The 24,372-nt window shown below is 39.3% G+C and overlaps 1 protein-coding gene across 1 annotated transcript; it reads left to right on the forward strand.

The window, feature by feature from the left end:
- The first annotated feature begins 5,878 nt into the window (after positions 1–5,878).
- LOC117656404 (serine protease 27-like) lies at positions 5,879–23,418 on the forward strand. The gene is made up of 6 exons (XM_087893568.1): positions 5,879–5,915; positions 7,199–7,225; positions 7,285–7,468; positions 7,947–8,218; positions 19,098–19,264; positions 21,388–23,418. The coding sequence occupies exons 1-6, from the start codon at positions 5,879–5,881 to the stop codon at positions 21,670–21,672; spliced, it is 972 nt and encodes a 323-aa protein (XP_087749694.1). The 3' UTR covers positions 21,673–23,418.
- The last annotated feature ends 954 nt before the right edge of the window (positions 23,419–24,372 follow it).

The raw sequence follows: 24,372 nt of genomic DNA on the forward strand, positions 1-24,372 counted from the left end.
TATTTCCCTATTAACTTGGCTTCTGTAATTTTTTTTAACAAGATCAATGATGACAAGGAGTTTAAACATGCTAAACCGTGGTTTCTTTTAGGCCAAAGTTTCTCAAATAAGTCCCAATAATTAAATCCACATATAACAAAGGTCTTAAATCTTGTATTGAAGAACTGTGTGGATTTCAAACAGAAATTTAATTAAAAGGCAGTTCAAAAAAGGCACAAAATCAAGCCAACTTTAAAATAGAATGAAAAATTCCAGCTGCTTGTGAAATTAAATGCTAAACATTTTTCCTCCCCAAATCAATTCTGAACATTGAAAAGATCTGACTTTCCAAATCAAATTGGAACAGTTGATTCAGAGCAATTCAACAGTCCAAATTAAATCCATGACATGATTCAAATGATATCCCTGACTCAATCACCCTTATGATTTCACAAAGTATAAAACCTAGATTTATGTAACCTCTTATGAAGCAAGCCATGATTTAGCACAATAAATGAAATGAGCCAAGTGAACTGCAGAGTTTAAATATGTTCCCATTATTCACATGATGGTGGTTTATAACATTTTTGCTGGAAAACCAACATTTACTTCCTGTTTCTGGAGAAAAAACACCCTACAATGAACAATGGGTTCACTTTACGACCATCACATTCACTTAACAACCAGCTCCTGTCACATGGTGATCATTTTACAACCATTTTGATTTACGACCATAAGTGCCAGACTCCATTATTGTCGCAAATTGAGGATTATTTGTGTATAATAATACATACATAACATACAAAAAACTCAGTTTGATGTAAGACAAATACAAAATTGGGAAAATTGCCTTACCATAAATTATTGGAAGTCAGAGTTGGTATCTTGAATAGAAGTAGTCTGCCTTATGTTTAAAAATTATTATTATTTTATAAACTAAACTTATTGGAAAGTTTACTGTACCTTTAATTTGTTATTCAACACAAGTAGATGAAGAGAAAATTTACATACTAGCTATAAGTTTATGCATGTGTGAGAAAATGAAAACATTGTGTTAACATTGCCACCTGGTGGTCACTACACTCCTTTTTATAGATTTTCCTATGGGTTGTACTCCCCCCCCCTTCCCTATCTTTATATGTGATTTTTTTATTTTTTATTTTGGTGTTCAGGAACTGCAAAACATTTAATTCTTAATGTATTTTTGCTTGATGAGAGGGAGAGGGAGGGAGACACACACAGAGAGAGATAAGAGAGATAAGAGAGACAGAGAGGAAGAAAGAGAAAGAGGGAAGAGAGAAAGAGACAGGGAGGGAGAGAGAGAGAGAGAGAAATAAATGAATAAAAGTGCATCAGATTAGGATTGCCAGGTCTGCTTCCAAAAAATAGCGGACAAGCGGGGTGTGGTGGTGGTGGTTAAGTAGTAAAAAAATAAAAAAAAATTACAATTAAATTATATATTTTCTTACAAACATTTTAACACGTATTAAATAATCACTTCAAAACTTTACTTAAAATTCAAAACATCAAATATATTATAATAATATGTAAAATATTAAATTACATTTTAATTTTATCATAAAGTTTTGAATAAAAAAAATGTCCACTATTTTGTGAAAAAAAATAGTGAACATAATGTGAAAAAAGTGGACTGTCCGCTCAAATAGTGGACACCTGGCAACACTACATCAGATGTATTTTAGAAGAGAATATTCATACCTGGGCAACTTTATTCTATTTCTCTCTGGTGCATAAACTTTCAGTATACAACAAAGTAATGTAATCATAAGATACCAGTAGGAGAATGTAGTAGAAAATGTGACAATAAATAATAAAAAATATAGCTTTTTAAAAGAGATTTCTTTATTTTCTCTGAATTTGCTTACATCAGTTCTAGAGGATGGGAAATAGTGTTTGTTTGTTTATCTAATTTATCTAATCACTATAAAGGTAGATTGGCTTTGAGGGATGGGGGGAAAGGTATGCCTTTGAGTCAATGTTAATTCCTGGAGCTGCGTGAACTAATCTCTGGAGTTTTCTCGACAAGACTTTGGAAACAGGATGTCTTTGCCTTCTTCCTAGGGCTGCAGTAACCTTCCCTTGGAGTGGGGTGGGAATGGAGATTTTACAGTATCCTTCCCCTGCCATGCCCACCAAGCCACATCTACCAAGCATGCCACGCCCACCAAGCCACCCCCACAGAACCGGTAGTAAAAAAAATTGAAACCCATCACTGATTTCAGTGTATGCTCCATGTTATCTTCTTAGACAGATAAAAAGAACTTCACAGTTTCTTTGGCACAAAGAACTTTACTGAGGCAGAACCAAGTCGCCGGGCCTACAGTGGGTCCATTGCTGGTGACACCATCTCAAATATGATGTTATTGTAAGTTTGCTTTTCCAAGAACAGTCATGTGATATTTCACAGATGTGGTGCCCTCCACAATCATTAGACTATATCCAGAAGCTCTAATCCAGTGGTTCTCAACCTGTGGGTCGGGACCCCTTTGGGGGTCGAACGACCCTTTCCCAGGGGTCACCTAAGACCATCGGAAAACACATATTTTCAATGGTTTTAGGAATAATTTTATGGTTTGGGGTCACCACAACATGAGGAACTGTATTAAAGGGTCGTGGTATTAGGAAGGTTGAGAACCACTGCTAATCAGTGGGTGCTGTAGGACATGGACAGTCCTAGAAATTTGTAAAGAAAACTTAAATGCACGCACTATGTCCAAGTACAATATTCTTTGAAAAGATAGCCACTCTGGAATGAACAGTCACATAACACAGTTGTCCTTGTGTACTCCTTCTAAGCTCTTGGTAAATACCTGATTGGTCTTTGATCTATCTGGGTTCTTATAATCTTACCCCTTTCTTTGACTAATACAATTAAAAAGGCTCCACCCTACCTTGGGAAGGAGTAAAGTGTTAGCTCTCAGTCCACTTGGAGAAGTCAATATCAAATACATTACTTAAACAAAAACAACAAACTTCCTTTAAGATGCTAGGAGGAGTTATATACGGAGCATAAAGTTTATAAAAGGAGGTCAGAGTACAGTGACAGTTATTTATATTCTTTTAGGCTTCATCTACCTGTTAACTTTTTCCTTCTTTTATTACTTGACTTAAATCAAGATAGATTCATAAACAAAGATGGTGAGATTTCTTGGGATTAAAAATCTGGCCCTCCTCTCTCTTCTGATGGGTAAGAGAATATTTTTTCTTTAAGGCACTTTTTTTTTTTTCAAAACAGGTGGGTGTATAAAATGCAAAGAAGTTCATTCTTCCTCTCTCATTTACTAGGCACCCAATTTTTTTTATTTTGAAAAATTAAACACAAACATCAAAAGATGATGAGAGAACCCCCCCCCTTTTTTTTTTTCAAAAGGTAAACTTTAGAATTTAATCCAGGGCAGGTTACTAATTTTATTTTACTTGTTTTGATTTTAGAAATAATCTCTACTTTAAATTAATGCAATTGGCTAAGACTCTGGATCTGATAGTAGAATGGTATGAAAATATATTATGTATTTCTCTCCTATTTTAATTGAAACAATTTTTTAAAAAAAAATCTTTTCTTTTATTTTTAAGAAGAGAAATTTCTGAAGGCAGGAAAGAATCTACATGCATTTCTTTGATAAATGTGGATAACAAGGATATAATAGTTACTTTGAGTCATCGATTCCAGGGCATTCTTCCAACTCTTGTATATCTAGCTGAGACTGGCTTTATACAGGTTGTTAAACAGCAGATTTTTAATTAATGTTTCTTTTGTTTACTAAAAATAATTTGAATTTATTATTTGGATTCTGAGAAAAGGTTTGTTTTGTTTTATTGGAAACTTTAGAAATATGTTTGGATTTAATATAGTTTTCCCAATGTTTGGATTGGTAGGATTTATTCAGCTGTGATTATTCTTGAATCATACTTTTGTTAATGTAATATTTCCTGAGTTTTACACTACAGAAGCCTTATTTCTCTTTTTTTAAAAATGTATTTATTATTTATTTATTTAGAAAATGTATATTGCCACTTATTTTCACATGGCAACTTAATGCGGCTTACAGGACATAAAAGCACAATATAAAAGAAATAAAAAAATAAATAATTAACATAATAAAATAATAACCCCCCTACACCCAGGTGGCAACACACATTCATACCAGTCTTTAATGGGCTACAACCTGCTCTGGGTTCCCCAGGCCCGCTGGCAGAACCACATTATCAGGACTTTCCAAAAGAGTGAAGGCCAGTCTAATTTCTGGAGGAATGATGTTCCAGAGGGAGGGAGCCACCATAGAGAAGTATGTATCTTCTTGGGGACAGGACCCACAACATTCCTTGCCTCCCTACCAGTAGTGGGTTTCAAATCCCGGCGCTACCGGTTCGCTATCTTTGTGAACATGCAATGCTTCTGCACATGCACAGAAACTTCTGCGCATGCACAGAGTATTTTTGATGATGTCTGGGAGGGCAGGTGGAGCATCCAGCCACCGCCGCTACCAGTTTACCCGAACTGGATCGAACCGGTAGAAACCCACCTTTGCTCCCCACTCTAGTGAGTCAGGTAGATTTGATTGGCAAAGAGATGGTCCATCAGATAACCTGGTCCCAAGCCATGAGAGGCTTTAAAGATGACAACCAGCACCTTGAATTGCCCCTGGAAATGAATTGGCAACCAATGCAGCTCCTACAGGAGAGGTGATATATGTGCACATCAAGGTCTACACAAAACCATGTTCCAGTTGCACCAACTGAGGTTTCCAGATGCTTTTCATGGGCAACTCCATATAGAACGCATTGCAATAGTCAAGACAGGAGGTGATTAGGGCCTGAGTGACCATGAGTAGGATTTGTTGGTCCAGGAAAGGGCATAACTGGCACACAATCCACAGTTATGCAAAGGCCTTCCTGGCCATAATGGCCACCTGCTCTTTGAGTCCAGGAAAACTCCCAGATTATGCACAGGATCTGTTTGAGGCAGTACCACTTCATCCAAGACCAAAGGTGGCTATTCTTTATGGGTCAAAGAACTCCAAACCCAGAGCCACTCAGTCTTGCCAGGGTTCAGTTTCAACTTGTTGCTCCCCATCCAGCTCCTAGCAGCTCTCCAGGCACTGCAAGAGGAAGGTCATGGTATCGTTTAACTCACCACAGGCTGAGACATACAGCTGAGTTAAATTTACCTTTAGGACTAAGTGTTTTCCAGATTAATCTAAATAAATATTAGATAAATATTAAAAATGATTTACATCAGGAGAAGGCAACCCAATGCACTTCTGGACTCCAATCCACATGGTTCAGAACTATAGGAAGTACAGTCAAAAATTATATATCGGCTGTCTCTAATATTAGAAGGTATAATTGGAAAGATTGTTTTCATTTGCTTCCTGCCATTTCAAAAATGCCTTTTCCATTGAATGCAATTATTTATTACATTTGTAATGTCAGAATCAGTATGGTATGTATGATAATATAGTATATAAGTAAGAGAGTAGAAACTGTACATTCATGTAGAAACGTTTAAAGGTGGAAATGCTTAATTGTAAATTCGGAAATATGTAACAAAAGAGGGAAATTCAAATCTTCTGTTTATCTGTTGATTGATTTGACTACCGTACTGTAATTATAGTGGATCCAAGATCAGACACTGATTTTCATAACAACGTGTACCATATTTTGGCTGCAAAAATGTGGAAGATCACTAGATAGTAGCAAAAAGATATAAAGACTCTGCTTCTTTGTTGTTGTCTAGAATTATTCTTGATACTTCAATTTGTGGTGTTCTTACACAGTGTAAATTGGGCACTCTAAACCTTACCATATATGGGCTGTCATCTGTTGGTAAAGCTAATTTATCATTCCACTGCAAAGTTTCTTCACTTAGAGAGAGGATATGGCATTGGATCTTGTAACATTCAGATATGGACCAAGTATGTATAAGGAATGATCATTTGGGCTATACTAAAAATGGGACAACATTATTTTCTATCTTGCCACAGAAGCTTTCTTTTATAGTTTGAAGGACAGAAAGGAACTGATTCACCACCTGGGAAAATAACTGGTTTACCTGTATTCTTTTGAGGAAAATTAGTAGAGATGTGCTATCTGTTGCCATTTAATGTTAAACTCAGTAATCTAATTCTCATGCTCTTTTAACTCTGTCTCTTACAAAGAAATAAATAAAATGTTGACTTTGGACTGAGAAATCTAGATTCAAATGTTTTTCTTTGCTCTCTCTCTCCCTCCCTCTCTCTCTCTCTCTCTCTCTCTCTCTCTTTCTCTCTCTCTCACTCTCTCTCTCTCTCTCTCTCTCTCACACACACACACACACAAACACACACACACACACACACACCCCTACCTTTTACATTCTGTGGGCCAGGCCTGCGTTACTTTTGAAACTTTTTCTTCCTTCATGCTATTTCTGTCTTACACATGCAAACACACACACACACACACACACACACACACACACACGTGTATATGTGTGTGTGTGTGTGTGTGTGTGTGTGCTAAGACAGTATTCAGACCCTCTTCACTTTTGTCAATTTTGTTATGCTGCAGCCTGATTCTACATTTGTTAAAACTCATTTTTTTCCTCATTAATCTACACTGATAGATTATAGTATCCCATAATGACAAAGTGAAAACAGAATTTTATAAGTATCACATCCACTTTATTTTATTTTGGAATTAAAGTAATCTTTCAATTTGATTTTAAAAAGAGAGAGGACAGTAAGGTATAGAGGCAATGTTAACAAAAGTGCTGAGGATGTCTCACTCCTTTTATCTCATACAAATCCTCCCAAGTTCTGAAACTCTTTGGATGGTGTTGGGTCAAAAGTTCCTTCAGATCTGTATTTTTACCAGAGATAAGTGAAGCAATGATCATGATGTACTGAAAATTATCATTTTTGAATGACACAGCACATTTTAAAAGTTCCAAGTCACATATGTTAATTAATTATTCATTAATTAATGAATAATTAATTCAAAAATGTATCTTTCATGTCATGATAGATATTGTAGATCTAAAAGTGATTTTAGTGTAGTATATAATTTTTAGATTATTTATAAATATAATTATAAATATATTTATATATTTATATAAATATATTTATAAATATATAAATATATGCCCTCTTTTGTTTTATCTTTAGCTACTCTGTTTGGTCCATTCAGTCTCTTGATATTCCTCTTCTTGTCTTCACAGGCATTACAGAGGCCCAGCCACCTCCAGGTGAGTAAAAATTTCCATGGATTTCAGCTGCAGGGAACTCAAACCCAGACACTAATCTGCCTATCTTGTTCTCCCCACAGCTTGTGGTCGATTTATCCCCTCTTCCCGAATAGTAGGAGGTTCAGATGCTGAGGTGGGTTCATGGCCATGGCAGGCCAGCATACAGATTTTAGATTCACATCACTGTGGGGGAACCCTCATTGCCTCACGCTGGGTTCTAACAGCAGCACATTGCTTTGTCAGGTGAGATCAGTTTCCAAACTTCACTCCCTTCATACAAAGCCTCACAAGATTGATTCTCAGACTTCTGAAACTAATTTATAAAACTTCATTCCCTTTACCAAGACATCTGTCATCCTGGTGATAAGTTTCTACCATTCTTCCATGGAGAAACCATACATTCAATCTATTAGCTACTGTTGGCCACTCATGACTCATGTTCTCCCATTCCTAAGGAAGTGAGTTTTCAGTTACACTTTGTCCAGTAGATTCTATCATGTTTTTTGAGGGGTCTTTTTTTGGGGGGGGAGGGGGATAAAGCCCAATCTCCTCACAAGATTTATTTTCCTGTTTCCCAACCACAGTTAAAATACCTCTTCAACTTTCTCTTAACTGCCTAATTTCAACCTCCTCCTCTTCGTAGCTGAATTTTTATACAATATATCTGTTTTCATTCCCATATTCCTGTTTATGTTTTATTGGCCAATTTCTCTGTCTACAGTCTCTCAGATCCCTCTCTATTTGCCATTCTTTTGGGATCCTACAATCTCTCCAATCCTGGACCAGAGTCGGTACTAGTAAATGTGAAGCAAATTATCATGCACTCCAACTACACTTCGCTCATAAACGGCAATGATATTGCATTAATAGAACTCGAAAGCCCTGTGAATTTCACCCAGCGTATCCAGCCTGCCTGTTTACCAGGATCCTCCATTGTCTTCCCTCCCAGATTGGGTTGTTGGGTTGCAGGCTGGGGGAACATTAAACCACAAGGTGAGGCTATCAGATATATTTCTATATTATGTGTGATCAGTGGTGAGATCCAAATTTTTTAACGACCGGGGATGTGTGTGTGCCGGAGGGGGGGATGTCATGTGACTGAGTGGCTGTGGCCAACTCTATGTCACTTGTGTGCGTGGTACCTCTATGGGACAGGCAGGGTTGGGGAGGGAATCCAGGAGTCTCTAGTGGGGGGTGGGGGAAGGAGTTTGTTTGTGTGTGTGTTCTTTTTTCTGTGTGTGTGTGTGTGTGTGTGTGTGTGTGTGTGTGTGTGAGAGAGAGAGAGAGAGAGAGAGAGAGAGAGAGAGAGAGAGAGAGAGAGAGAGAGAGAGAGAGAGAGAGAGAGAGAGGGATGCTGCATCAAGCTAGACTGAGAAAACTTGCTGTGAGAGGAAGAGAAGCTGGGTAAGCTGGACACAGACACTTCCCAGGTCCCCTCATTCCAGAAGCAGCAACCTCACACTCTCCCTTCTCTGCTAGCCCGCTTCTTCACATGGGATCTCCCAGAAGCAGAGACAAAGAGGGAGAAGATGGCAGCGGTGGCTGCTAGCATTGAAGGAAAGTGCCACACAGAAACAGGAGCACACAGAAATGCCACCCCTTTCTCCCTCTCTGTCTCTGTTTCTGGGTGATCCCATGTGAAGAAGGGGGCTAACAGAGAAGGAAGAATGTGAGGTTTCTGCTTCTGGGACGAGGGGACCCAGGACACTTCTCTTTCTCTCACAGCAAGATTTTTCAGGCTGTTTTCAGGCCTTTTCTCAGGGCGTTTTCAGGCTGATTTTTGGGCTGATTTTGGCCAGAAAAACAGCCTGAAAATGGCCTGAAAAATGGGTGGAGGTGGGGGTAGGCGGTGGTCCGATTTGCCAGTTCTCCAAACCATGCAGAATCAGTTTGGGCAAACTGGTCCCTCTCCCCCTCCTGTATCCATCTATCCACCTACCCTGTTTCTCCCAAAATAAGACATCCCCTGATAATAAACCCAATTGGGCTTTTGAGCACATGGCAATAAGGCCAAGCGCTTATTTCAGGGTTCAAAAAATATAAGACAGGATCTTATCTTCGGGGAAACACGGTATCTAATCCCTATCTATCTATCTATCTATCTATCTATCTATCTATCTATCTTTTTTTTTTTTTTTTTAAATATACTTTATTGAGTTTTCCAATATTTAAAAAGACAAAATACAATCTCAATCTTGATCCGGGGTACGGTGTTTACACATTTCATAAGTCAAATATTGGATGGATTCCATCCATAACTATCACTATACATTATATTATACAATACTATATAATCGTCTACATTTCTATACCATTGAGTCCATTTCTGGTGTTTAAGCAACTATAGCCTATTATCGTACTTTTATCCTATTCTTTAACCAATTATACCAAATTCCCCATACTTCATAGTGCTTAGAATTTTCTTCATTTTTTAGCTCGTTTGTCAGTTTAGCCATCTCTGCGCACTCTAGGATTTTATTTATTAATGTTTCCTCAGAGGGGGTAGATTTAGATTTCCAAAGTTTCGCAAAGGCTATTCTAGCCGCAGTAATAATTTGAATTGCCAAATGGGTTTTATTATTGTTGAGACCATCTTCCGTCATACCTAAGAGAAAGAATTCCGGGGCCAGGACTATCTCCTGTCCCATTATTTCAGAGAGCCAGAGTCGGATCTTTAACCAAAACTTTTTGGTCTCAGGACAAGTCCACCAAAGATGATAAAAGGTGCCGACCGTTTTTCCACATTTCCAGCATAAAGCAGAAGAGTTTGGGAATATTTTAGCCAGCCTGTCCGGGGCTAGGTACCACCTATGCAACATTTTGTAGTGGTTTTCCCTGAATGTTGACGATTTTGTTATTTTGAGGTTCCTATTCCAAGCTGTCTCCCAGTCATTGAAATTAAGGCCATATCCTAAGTTTTTCTCCCAAATGCTTAACTGTTTTTTAGCTATCATCTCCGCTCTATCCTCATCTAATATAAAGTTATAAATTTTGGATAACATTTTCTTATCTGGACCCCAAATGATTTTATCAAAATATCCATATTTCATTTCAATACCCCTTCTATCTCTATCTTCTTGAAATCTAGACTTAATTTGGAGATAGTTCCACCAGTCCAGATTGAACCCCTGGTCCCTCAATGCTTCCAAAGGTTTGAGCTTCCCTTCTTCGTCCAAGATATCCTTATATGTGCCCATTTTATAGTTTCCTCTCCTATTTGGGACCACTAGAGCTTCCATAATCGACAACCAGCTAGGAACCTTGGTATATATCTTCTGTCTAATTTCCCGCCACGTACAAATCAATGTCTCTCTTATTTTATGTTTATGAAAATACGTTTTCCTCCTATCCTTTATATCCCAGAGGTAAGCATGCCATCCTTCATGGAGGTCATGTCCTTCTAGTGTCAGAGTTCTCCCTTCTTTTAATTTAATCCACTCCTTTATCCAAATTATTTTTGCCGCCTTTTGGTATAATTCCCAATCAGGGAGCCCAAACCCTCCCAAATTTCTTTTCCCTTGAAGTGTCTTAAGAGATATCCTTGATTTCTTACCCTCCCACAAGAAATTCCTAATATATTTATTCAAATCCAGGAAGAATTTTTTATCCAGAGATACCGGTATGTTTTGAAATAAAAATAGAAATTTCGGTAGAATATTCATTTTGATCGCCGCAATTTTCCCAGTCAGGGACAATTTAAGTCTCCTCCACCTATCGAGGTCTTGATTGATTTTCTGCAATAAGGGAATATAGTTATCATCTTTTAATGAAGATAGTCTTGCGGTAATCCATATTCCCAGATATTTTGTTTTCTTAACTACCTGGAGGCCTAGTAGATCTTCTAATTCTTTCGTTTGTAGTTTTGTCATATTTTTCACGATTATTTTAGTTTTGTTCTTATTAAGTTTAAGGCCCGCGACTTCTCCATAGTTCTGAACTTCCTGCATTAATTTTGAGCCGGTGTCTAATGGGTCTTCAATTATAAAGGCGACGTCATCCGCAAAAGCCTGGGTTTTAAATGTTTCCTTCCTAATCTTTAAGCCTTTGATATCTTCATTTGCTCTAATCTTTCTAAGTAGGACCTCTAGTGCTAGAATGTAAAGTAAGGGGGATAGGGGACATCCCTGCCTGACTCCTCTTTGGATCTGAAATGTCCGAGTTCTGTCTCCATTCACTAGTATGTTTGCCCTTTGATTATGATAGATATTCTCTATCATCCTCCTAAAGTTAGTCCCGAATCCCATTAGATCTATTTGATTTATCATGAAGGTCCAATTTAAATTGTCGAATGCCTTTTGGGCATCAACAAACATTAAAGCCATCTGCTTTTCAGGGTGTTGTTCATAGTATTCAATAGTATTTAAGACTGTTCTCAAGTTGTCTCTAATCTGTCTCCCAGGGAGAAAACCATTTTGATCCTTGTGTATCCATCGGTTTAGAATTTTCTTAAATCTCTCCGCAATTATAGTCATAAATAATTTATAATCTGCGTTAAGCAGTGAGATGGGTCTATAGTTGGAAATCTGTTTCGGGTCGGCACCTTCTTTCAGAATGATCGTCAGGTAGGCTTCCCTCCAGGAGTCTGGGATTGTTATACCAGCAATAACATCATTTAAAATTTCTAGCAGTTCCAATTTCAGGGCATCATCAAATTTTTGATATAGTTCCCCAGGGAGACCATCAGGGCCTGGGGTTTTATTCTTCTTTATTTTAGATAAGGCAGATCTTAACTCCTCTATGGTGATCTTTTCATTTAACATTTCCTTTTCTTCTTCCGAAATTTGAGGGAGGTTGGCTTCCAACAAATACTGTTCTACCTTATTTAACTCAATTCCTTCGTTTTTGTAAAGACACTCATAAAATTTTCTTATACTTTCTAATTTATCTTCTTCCTTTGTCAACAAGATGCCCTGCGGGTCTTCTAAAGCTAATATTTGGTTTTTTTCCTTCTCTTTTTTTAATTTATACGCCAACCATCTCCCCGACTTGTTAGCATTCTCGAAACAATAATGCTTAGATCTTCTTATTTTTTGAGCCATCTCCTCCTGGTCCAATAAATTCAATCGGTGTCTCAACATCAACCACTGTTGTTTCGTCTCCTCGTCTCCCGGTCGTTGCTGTAATTCGGCCTCAGTTTGTATTAATTTTTGAGTAAGTTCTTCTCTACTCTTTCTTTTTTCCTTATTTTTAAAGGCAGTATATGAAATAGCTATTCCCCTGACATACGCCTTCATAGTGTCCCACACAATTTCTTTGGCTGTCTCTCGATTCCCATTTTCTAAGAAGAAGCGTTTGATTTCTTCATTCAATTTTAGTGTAAACTCTTTTTCGTTTAAGAGATTGGTCCTTAAACTCCATCTCTGTTGTATTTTCTTCATATCGTGGGACCAACTAATTTCTAGGAGCTTATGATCTGCCCAAGTATTAGAGTCCATATTAACTTTCTTTATTTCTAACGCCAATTTTCTGGTAGCCCAAACCATATCGATTCGGGACCAGGAGTTCTGTGGGATGGAATAAAATGTAAATTGTCTGTCCTGGGGATGTAAGGTACGCCACATGTCAATTAAATTTATCTCATCTACTAAGTCAAAGAAGGTCTTTGGTAGGGGAGATCTTTTATTCTTTTTTGTTATATCACTCTTATAATCAAGCTTTGGATCCACAATTCCATTAAAGTCCCCTAGCATACAAATTTCAAGATGTGCCCAATTTGCCAACTGTTCCTGCAATTTCCTGTAGAATTTCCCTTGTTTTTTATTCGGTGCATAGACCCCTACCAATAACAGCCTAGCATTGCCTCTCGTTATTTCAACTATAAGTATTCTCCCTTTTCCATCTTTATATTTGCATTCTGCCATTATTCCTTTCTTAACGTAGATGGCGACCCCCCTTTTCCTTTTCTCTGCTAATGAGGAGAATACTTTACCAAATTTACAATAATTTAGATAATCAGCCTCATCTTTTTTTATATGAACTTCTTGGATGCAGATAATATCGGGGTTTTGTTTCGCCAATTTTGACAATATTATCCTTCTTTTTTTGTAATCATTTAAACCGTTCGCGTTTACCGATATGATCTTAGTATCGTTCATTTCTAAAATTAGTTTCTAGTCTCTTGTTCTTACTTGCCTTTTAAAGTTACGGCTCTCACTGGTCTTGATTTTTTCCCTCTTTCCTCAGTATCCTCCTTTTTCTTCTCCTCTTCTATATCTTCTCTAGTAATTTGCTCTTGGGATATCTCTTCTTCCGTATTTACTATCTCGTTATCCTCCTTACTAGTTTGCTCCTCCTCTCCTCCCCTTAGTTGTTCTAAAAAGTCCTGAGCATCACTTAGACAGTCAATTCTTATTTTCCTCCCTTGCCAGGAAATTTGCAATCCTTCTGGCAAAAGCCACCTAAAAATTATATTCCTCCTGTTTAGGTGGTTTGTCAGGAACCTATAATTTTTCCTCCTTTCCCTCACTCTTCTCGGTATTTGTTTCAGAATATTAATTTCTTTTCCTCCATAGGTAATTTTTTCCTCCCAGGCTATGTTATACAGGATGTCCCTAACTTTTTTCCTAGCAAAACGCACATGGACCTCCCTGGGGAGTCTGTTCCTTCTTACATAATTCGTCTGGACTCTGTACACCTCGTCAATCTCACGAATTATTTCCTGCTTATCTTGCTGCAGAGTTTCTGCAATCAATTCTGCCATCTTATCACCTAAGTCCTCCTCTTTTTCCTCCGAGATGTTCTGGAAACGCAAGTAAAACGAGGCCTTATCCATCTCAAGTTGGATCAGCGCGTCTTCTGTTTCTTTGTTTTGTGCCGACAAGGTTTGGTCCACTGTGTCCAGTTTTTTCTCGTTTTTTTCAATTCTTTGTTCTGCTTTTAGAATTCTGTTTTCGTTACTAGCAATAGCATTTTGGATTTCGTTCATTTTAAAATCAAGAGCATGGATGTCTGATTTTAATTCAGAGTGGCTATTCAAGAGTTTTTCTTGCATCGCAAGCATTGTTTCTTGAATTGACTGGAGGGATGCTTGCACCATTTGCAATGTAGGAGTTGCAGGGGGTTTGTCTAGTTTCTGAAGACCTTCCACTGATTTTTGGGTAGCTGGGGAAGACATCGCTAGGGTAGGTATAGATGTCGCTTTTTTACCGGTTTTCGCAATTGTGGAGGTCAGACTTGCCATATCTTTCAGGACCGATTTTTGGTCTTTTAATATCTCCTCTATCTTTCTCCAGATTCTCATCCAGTGGCACTAGCCACTTTTTCTCTGAGGAGCTTTCTTATATCTTTATTTCACTCCTTTGTTAGTCCTCCCTACACTCTCAATAATTTCCACTTAATAGTAAGTTCTAGATTTCTAAATTACTGTGGTAGACTGCTATACACTTTCCAGCGATTAACAGTCACTAATTATATAATTATATAATTATGTAATTAAAATTATATAGTTCTCCTCTAAATAGATTAAATAAAATATCAATCCTAATCAATTAATCACTTATAAGAATCTAAATTCACTCTTAATATTAAATAAGTAATATAAATAGATTGTACAAATAATTATTTTAAGTTAATAAATTCTAAGTTCTAAGTTCTAATCCTAGTAAAGAGTATTGGTATAGGTAAGTACAAATAGACATTCTGGGTTATATAAGTTGACCATAATAAGATAATAAGTTAATGAAGTCTGAGTTCAAATCTTAATAAAAATTGAATATAGATAAATATGATAAATATAAATAGGAATAAATAGATTACTATAAATATAAATAAATATGAAATACTATATATTACTGTACTATGAATATAAACACTATATAGTAATTAATTAGTAGGATACAATTCCCGATTCTTGTATATGATCAGACCCTATTTTTTTTTCCTTTTTTATCTAGTAATACTTATAGAGATCTGAATTCTCATATATAATCAACCCCCCCCTTTTTTTTCTTTTTTTTTTTATATATTAAATATATATATATATATATATATATGTAATTTTTTCCTTTTGTATATATCTATAAGATAGCTTAACAAATCTGATTATTAATATTTATCAATTTGAAAAGAAAAACAGAGTTCAATTATTACTATCCAGATATTCAAGAGAAGGATAAAGAAAATATTGACATATATGAAAATGTGGGTATAAGTATGTTATTTTACGGAGTTATGGGGTTTAAATAGGAGGTCTTCAGTTTCTTCAATTTCCCGCTTTGCTGGGATCCAGCCAAACTCTATGATATTAGTCTCTGCCAGAACGTCTTCTTGTTCAACCACTGCTCATCCACTCTTCCGGATTAATGGACGTACTTCCTGTTTGATAGGAGCCTCAAACAGCCAGTCACTGTATTGCTCCTGCTCTCTTCCACTCGATCCCGATATAAAACGCCAGTCCCAGCAATGGTCTTTCTTTTCTCCTTTACTCCCTCGCCACACCGCACCTTCCAAAAACTCTTTACAGGTACGATCCACTCCCTCCGTTTTCTCGTCTGCTCTTCGGCTTATCAGATCGGATCGCCGGGAGTACGGGCTGCTCTATCCTCTCTGTCACTGCCTCTCGCCGCTCCGAGCGCTCCTCTCCCAGCTCCTCCTTACCGCACGATCTCAGGTATAGGGAAATAGGCTTGAGTCTGTCACCGCACCTCCGATCTTCTTCTAAGCTTACCGTCTTTGTTGGTTATTGCTGCTTCGTGCCCGCCATGAATGGCCGCTCACCGCGTTGGCTAGGCAGAGCCGCCTGGTCCGGCGAGAGGTGATCGCACCCACCTCCCGCTCGTCCGGCTTCCTCTTTTGCCCGCAGGGCTCTCCGGGTCCCGCGTCCCCCAAGGGGATCCCCAAAACGCGATGCTAAAGGGTGTTGAGGAGCAGCGAGCACTCACTCACACCCTGTCACAGCAAATCGCCAACCGGAAGTCCCTATCTATCTATCTATCTATTTATCTATCTATCTATCTATCATCTATCTATCTATCATCTATCTATCTCTATCTATCTACTTATATATATGATAGCTAGATTAGCTAGCTAATCTAGCTATCTAATCTAGCTATCATATATATCTATATGAAGTTCCATCTCTTTTGGTGTTTGTAGCTACTTATAGGTAGGTATAGGTGTCCCCAACCTTTTGGACCTCAGGGACCACTAAGTTCATAATTTTAAATCCCATGGACCACTAATATGAATCCAGCGTGCCACTTACTGAAGCGCCTGGACTCCTAGTGACAGGATGGGGTCCTTCAGGCACTCTCCCTCCTCTTTCTTTCTTTCTTTCTTTCTCTCTCTCTCTCTCCCCCCTCTCTTCCACTCTTTCTCTCTCATTCTCTCTTGCTTTCTCTCTCTCCCTCCTTCCCTCTCTCTCTGCCTCAATGTCTCTCATTCTGATTCTCTCTCTCTCTCTTTGATTCTCTCTTCCATTTTGTCTCTCTGATTCTCTCTCTGATTCTCTCTGATTCTCTATCTTTCATTCTCTGTCTCTTTCTCTGTCTCTCATTCTCTCTCTCACTCTCTTTCTGATTCTCTCTGTCTCTTTCTCTCTCATTCTCCCTTTCATTTTCTCTCTTTCAATCTGTTTCTTTCTCCCTTCTCTCTCTCTCTCTCTCTCTCTCTCTCTCTCATCTTATGGGCCAGCCAGTGTCTTGGGGCTGAGAGGAAGTCAAGCATCTCTCTGACAGACCGAGGTGTGCAGAGCACCAACATGGGCCGGAAGAAATGCGGGAGTGAAGCACTACTTGAACTTGCATGGCATCAGCATTCATCTTGATATATTTGCACCAGCTGGTGGCGCAAAGCAGCCCTCATCTCCTGCTGCTTGGGACTCGGAGCGGTAAATGGTGACTGGTTCAGGAAACAGTCGATTTTGCTCTCCATTGCGAATGCCAGATTGGTCCTCTGCAAGATCTTGTCTCTCAAGGAGCGCTCCCTGAAGCAGCGCAGAAACTTTGGTTGGGCTCCTTGAGAGACAAGAGACGAGAGTTTGCAGGGGGCCAATGTCCACAATGGAGAGCAATATTCAGCTGCTCCCCAGACCAAATACTGTTTACCGCTCCAAATCCCAAGCGGCAGGAAACAAGGGCTGCCTTGTGCCACAAATATACCAAGGCGGAATCCTGATGCCGCACTACAGCAGAGAGAAGAAGCTGGATTTTGCTCTCCATTGTGGACACCAGATCAGCCCCTGCAAACTCTCGTCTCTCAAGGAGCCCAACCAAAGTTTCCCGCGCCACTTCAGGGAGTGCTCCTCAAGAGATGAGAGCTTGCAGGGGCTGATCTGGCATCCATAATGGAGAACAAAATCCGGCTGCTCGCCAGACCAGATGCTGTTTACCGCTCCAAGTCCCAAGCGGCAGGAGACGAGGGCCGCCTTGCGCCACCAGCTGGCACAAATATTCCAAGGTAGAATCCTGCTGCTGCACAAATGAAAGTAGTGCATCACTCCCGCAGCTTCCAGCCATCGCAACCGCTGCTTCTGCCTGCTTGTGCTGCCCCCTCCCTGCCACTACAACAGCGCCATTATTTCATTCCGAATGGCGAGGGCTGCACTTCCTTTTTGTGTATTGCACCACCTGCAAAGTTGCACATTGCACATACCACCCCAGGGCAGAGATTTCCAGCCCTGCCACGGACAGTCCCATATTCCAGAGCTGTAGTAGTCACAGTCACAGGACTGGCCGGTTGGTCATCCCGGAGCAGCTCCTCCACCCGGGTGCACCGGCCTGCTGGGGAGCAGGCAACTCCCCAGCAGGCCGATGCATCCCAGTGGAGGAGCTGCTTCGGGATGACCAACCGGCCAGTCCTGTGACTACTACAGTCCCACCCAGAGGCCTTGCAGAAGGAGAGATGTAGGCCCGAAAGGTGGCTGAACCTCCCCCCACTGAAGCAGCCATTCGGCTGAGCGCAGCAAGCTCTTGGTCTTACCTTCCAGTTCCAATTTGTGTGGCTTACACTGCTCTACTCAAGATGAGGTTTGCGCTTGGCTTTAAGAGTGATGTGGGCGGTACAGCCATGTGTTCCCGCACTCGGGCCAGATTAATTGCTCTCGGGCCATATCCCGCCCAGGGGCCATAGCTTGATGATGAGTGCAATAAAAAAAAATGCAAAAATACAAAAAATTTCTCTGTGGATCACCGGTTGGTGACCACTGTTCCAAATGATTAGTAGAAATACAGGTGGTCCTTGACTTACAATCAAAATTGGGATCAGAAGTTTGGTTTTAAGTTGTGGTTGTAAGTCAAGGCACCACATGACCAGCTTTGATTCTACAGCCATTTTTATGATGGTTGTGAAGTGAGTCACTGAAGTCATTAAACAAACTATATTATCATAGGTGTGAATCTATTTTATCGAATGGTTCTTTTTCTGTAGACCTTTTTTAAAAATTGCTTATATCTTAAATTCAAGCCAGAAACAAGTTAAGCACAAAATCCTTAATGCACACACACACACACACACACACACACACACACACACACACACACACACAATTAGAACCTTATCCTGCCCCCAACTTCTACTAATTGGCTCTGTTGGAATGGAGTAACATTTTGAGATGGATTTGTGAAGACTAACAAAATAATACCTTTTCTGGAGGAAAAACAATGAGTAAAAATATTAAGTTATCAAAGATTTTAATACCTGCTTGGTCAAATGCAACAGAAAAGGGGCTTATGTACGTTTCATCATTGTTTAGAATTTGTTTAAAGAAGAGAAGGTATAACATTTGATGAATAATTGTTTAAATTTGTCTAAATTTCAGCAGCAATAAATATATTGACAAGCTGTTCAGTTCCTGAAATTCATTCTTTTACATAGATGTTCTGCTTTCTCCTTTGATGGAACCTAAAGAAATAGATTTCTTTTCTCTTTTTGTCAGTCCCACTTCCTGAACCTGAGCTTTTGCAGGAAGTGCTTCTTCCCCTTATTGACAGGGCTACCTGTGAGGTTCTTTACAGTGACTTTAAAGAGCCTGGGATGGCGAATGCAATAAAAGATGACATGATGTGTGCAGGCTACATGGAAGGAGGGAAGGATGCTTGCCAGGTAATAATCATTTGTGTGCATGTGCCTTTGAGTCATTGTTGACGTCTGTTGATTGTCTGGCAAAGTTCCTTTTCTTGGCAAGATTTTGCGGAAATGGCTTGCCCTTGCTTTCTTCCTAGGGATGAGAGAAAATGACTTGACCAAGACTACTCAACTGGTTTTGTGCATAGGGTTGGGCTAGAATTCACAGTCTCTTGGTTTGTAGGCCCAGTATCCTAACCATTACAGAATTTAACATTCTTTTTTATTCATTCTAAGCATATTTCAGTTTTCCTCCCAATTATATATATAGTTATATGAGGAAATGGGTCCCTGCGGATTTTATTCTGCTAGTCATGCCAACTATCGGGGGGCGATGCTCATCTCTTTTTCAAGACCATTGAGCCAGCACTGTCCAAAGACATTTCCATGGCCATATAACCATCATGATGTTACAGAGCACTGTTATCTTCCCACCAAAGTGCTACCTATTTTTCTACTTGCATTTGAATGCTTTCAAACTGATAGGTTGACAGGAGCTAGAGTGAGGACAGGAACTCACCCCACCATGTGCAGGTCATGTCTCAGGTCTTTCCAGCCAACAAGCCTATCATCTTAACCCTGAGCCATATAGCCATATACATAGCAGGCAACAATATTTTAATGTAGTTTAGGCTGCAAGGTGATGATTGGTCTGAAGCTGGGACGGTAAAATTGCTACCGTAGGAATGGGGACTCTCTGCCCTTCTAGTATGTATGGAGTCTCATCAGCCAAGGAGCTTCATTGATGGATTCCAGAAATAATTTTTGCCATGGCACTTGCCATCTGGAACATCATTCTCCTTGAATGATATTGGCCCCTGAATAGATGGGGTTTTCCCTCCTACTTAATTTATTGATAAGAATTTGGTCTAATCATGACTTCCAAAGTTAATATTAAGGACTGTTCATTACTAAATTAATAAATATTAGGCAATTGCTACATTACTAAATTATTCATAAATTCTAGGATGTTTTCTGAATTTAGATATTAAATTTTCAAGGGGCTGGTTAAAGATATTAAATTAAACATTTAAACAGCATTAAACATTCTGCAGTGTAGCATCAGTTCATAATATGTACTAAACAACAAAATAAGCATAAAATGGCTTCTGTATGCCTCATGCATTTTAATATGCCTTTTAATGTGAGCTATTTCCATTTATTGCAAAGACATCTGCTAATGAAGTTCTTATTAATCACTATTGTAAGAAGTATTTTGTTTCTATACATCTATTTTCCTGAGCAAGATTTACTCCCTTTTTGATATTTGTCTATGGAGATTCTCAGTCAGTTAGGTCATGGTTGTCCCAAAGGTGCTTTTTCAAGAGCAACTGAAATTTGGTTTTTTAATATTTGCTTTTGTTACAATTATACTGATTGAACAAGATCAGTTTACCATTGGTTGGAGAGAGGCAATTGCCCCATGCTGTGAGCCATGAGTGGAAATGAATGAGATATTCCTTCTGACCCCTCTCATCATTTTCTTTTCTTGGTATACAGAGCATTTTGTCCCACCCAAACTGTCTTGCTCAAAACCTTTGGGTAGTATGATCCATATATCTAAGGTTGAAGTAAGATTCACCTATCAGTCATATGCAGGGGGAGGCTTCAAAAATTTTAGCAAGGGGTTCTCTTGGGTGGACATGACTATGGTGGGCATGGCCTAGTCAGCCTCCTGTACCACAGTGGGGAGGAGGCGCTTTTGCCCTCTCTGGGCTCCAGAGTCTCCTTGAGCCTCCAGGAGGGCGAAAATGGTCTCCCAGACTCCGGAGGCTATCTGGAGGCCAGAAATGGGCCCAGCTCCCCAAACTTCTGGAGGCCAATTTTTCACCCTCCCCGAGCCTGCGTACATGCCCTGCACTTACCTGCATTCAAAATGGGCCTTCTGGGGACTCCTGGGAGGGGCCAGGTGGGATGGGAAGGGTCAGCCAGGAATGGAATTTGGGGGTTCTCCAAATGGCACAGAATCTTAGCTAGAGGTTCTCCCGTACTCCTGTGAACCCTCAGCAGCCCACCCTTGGTCATATGCAAGAACCTTTTCTGACAGTAGAAGATTCACGTAATATTCTTGGAGAGTAATGTTTTATTCCTTTATTTTACAGGCAGACTCAGGGGGACCATTGCTTTGTCCATGGAATGGAGATTGGGTTTTGGCTGGTGTAGTGAGCTGGGGAGATGTCTGTGCTGCCCCCAAACGCCCTGGTGTTTACATTCGAGTTAGCGCTCACACCAGTTGGATCTTGAGACATGCTCCAGAAGTAAAATCTAATTTCATTAATGCCCTAAACTTAACTACCCCTAGCAATGGATGTTCCTTGGTTGCTTTTGCTAATATAGCTATGCTTCTTTCATTAATTATCAATATTATATCTATTATTATATATTAACAAAACTTGGTAGAGTATGTCTGAATTTGCCTAGATTGCTTGCTGTAGTTTGTGGAGACTGACCTTTGTCAAATCTGTATGACTGCTTGAAGTGGAAAGGACTGAAACTTTGATTTTGGGTTTTACCAATTAGATTGATAGATTCTTATAGAAATGGCTAGTTTATATTATTATGAAAAAACAAAAAGTTGTGGTTTGATGTTAATGGCTTATTTTACTGCAACAGAGAGAGTCAGAAGTCAGCACTTCTTTTTCCTAACGCTTCCTCACTTTTCTCCTCCCCTTCCCCCTCATTGCTTTCCTATTTACTTTCCTATTTTGTATCTTATTGTGATCACATGGGGCAAGACATAGAAGCCACACAGTCAGCTGATAGTTCAAACTCCCCTTTATTGCTCCAACTTTTCCCCAAACATTTACAGCAAGTCCAGGAGCAAAACGCTCACACACACATCTCCAGCTGCCTCTGGCTGCAAGTAGTCCAGTGAAACACTGTTAGCACAATGGCTTCAAGGAAAGAAGTCCAATGAGGCAAAAGAACAAGGCATTGAGTCCACGAAGCAAAGGAACAAGGCAATGAGTCCACAAAGCAAAAGAACAAGGCAATGAGAAGGCAAGAAGTCCAACGAATTCCAGACGTTGACAACAGCACACAAAATTCCATGAATTCAGTGTTTGTTCCCAACAAGCACCCCTCCCCAAAGCATCGCCTTAAGTATCAGTTCCCAGGTGTGCCTTGTGAAGAGAGGTGGGGTGTTCTCATCCTGCGTCATTAGGTTGGCCTGCGCTATTCCTGCCTCCACACCATTCTCCATGCTCAGGGATCAGGAGGGGGTAAATTTATATCAACTTTTCATGAATGGAAGGCATATTGGAGTCCCACAGAGGCCTCACTAAACTAACCTGATTTTTCACAGAAAGCTAAATTGGTTCCCCAACCTTTCTGGGTTGGCCACCCAGTGGGGGGGGCGGGCTGGGGAAGATGGAATGGTTTTGTGTGATGGGCAGGTGCATGTGCACGTGCATAACTTCATTTGTGTGAGCAGCAGGTGTGCACACACACCGCCTGCACAAATGGAGCTGTAGTGGGTCGCAGCCTACAGATTGGCGACCCTGATCTACACTGTTTGGCTAGATGTGCTATGTTATAACTTGCATTTTAAAATAGACACAAAAATACATTTCTGTGAAATTCAGTGTGCAATGATTTGCTTATATAGTAATTACGAGCATATGAAACAGAGCTGTTTCCCTATTTTCTTAATAGTCCTTATAATACTGGGTTGTCATAGGAGTAACAACAGTCTAAAGGAATGAAGCAATAATGAACTATAAAGACAAGATAAAGAACTCTTCTTTGCTGAAAGTGCTTCAGTTGACAAAATAGCTACTACCAATATATTTGCCCAGCTTCCCCTCACAGAAGATCAGGGAACAGGAATGTAACTCTGCACTATTCAGTTTCGAAAGAAATCAACACTACCCTGGCAAGGACATACAAAAATTTCAACTACTTGTGGATTATGCTTTGTTCAAAAATGGCCAAAGTTTTTCTTTTAAACTTGATTTCTTATCCCCACTGGAATCTCTTCAATGAACATTTCTTTTAGGTGGTTTTAAAATGACAGTTTCTGTCTCTTCTCAAGAGCATTTCAGAAAATCAGATGTATTCTTCCATTTTTTCATTGAAGTGAATAAAAATATTGTCTCCTTCTGGACTGGATTACATGACAATTAAAAGAATGGTTTCTTTGTTTAATTTTAACTTTCATATAGTGTTTTATAATTGATATATAGTTGATGTATTAGTTATGTTCTTTTGTTTTTTATTCTTTATATTTTTTAGTTTTTTAATTTTTTTTCAAAAATGAAATAAAATTAAAAAGTTAAAATAAATTTATTCAAACAATATAAGTTGTTACTGGAATTGAACAATTATAAAGAATGTATTCATACTTACTGACATTTCATCCCAAGGTCTTCAAAATTCACGATGTCTTCTGTTTTCCAACAAAGTTAAAGAGAAAATTTCTGTCTGTATCTGACAAACATGCTCCTTTCTGCAGTTCCTTAGGGATTCCTCAACTTTATTTTCAGAAGTACTATAATTAATCTTGCTGCTTGCCCAAACCCAGACCACTTGAGTAGAGTGGCTACTGGTGCTAACATTCAGTAACTGAACAACAAACTATGAAAAGTAGTATATATCTTGTATAGCATTCAGAGGTTATAGGCAGGGGCTAGGAACAAATGTGGATCTGTTAGATCACTGATACTTTCAATTACTAAATGCCAGAGTCTATACTATGAGTACAGTGAATTTAAGCTTGTCTCTTGAATTTCAGCAACAACATAGAACTGTGATGGCAAACCTATGGCACGTCTGCCAGAAGTGGCATGCAGTGTCCTCTCTGATGGCACATGAGCTGTCGCCCCAGTTCAGCTCTGCCGCGCATGTGTGCACACCTGCCAGCCAGCTGGTCTTCAGATCTCTGTTACATATACATGAGGTGAATGTGGGGAGCCGCACACTCATTGCATTTTGGGGGTTGCGTGTACACATTCACATATGTACGCTTTGGACACTCAGTCTGGAGAAGGTTAGCCATCACTGACATAGAAAATTAGAAAACAATGATATTCTATTTTTTATACATATGGCCAAGGTATAGGCACAACAACAGATTTTCCTGTGCGCTG

This window comes from Pantherophis guttatus, chromosome 4, assembly GCF_059756535.1.
Source record: "Pantherophis guttatus breed Tessera chromosome 4, ASM5975653v1, whole genome shotgun sequence".
In the NCBI taxonomy this organism is placed as follows: domain Eukaryota; kingdom Metazoa; phylum Chordata; class Lepidosauria; order Squamata; family Colubridae; genus Pantherophis; species Pantherophis guttatus.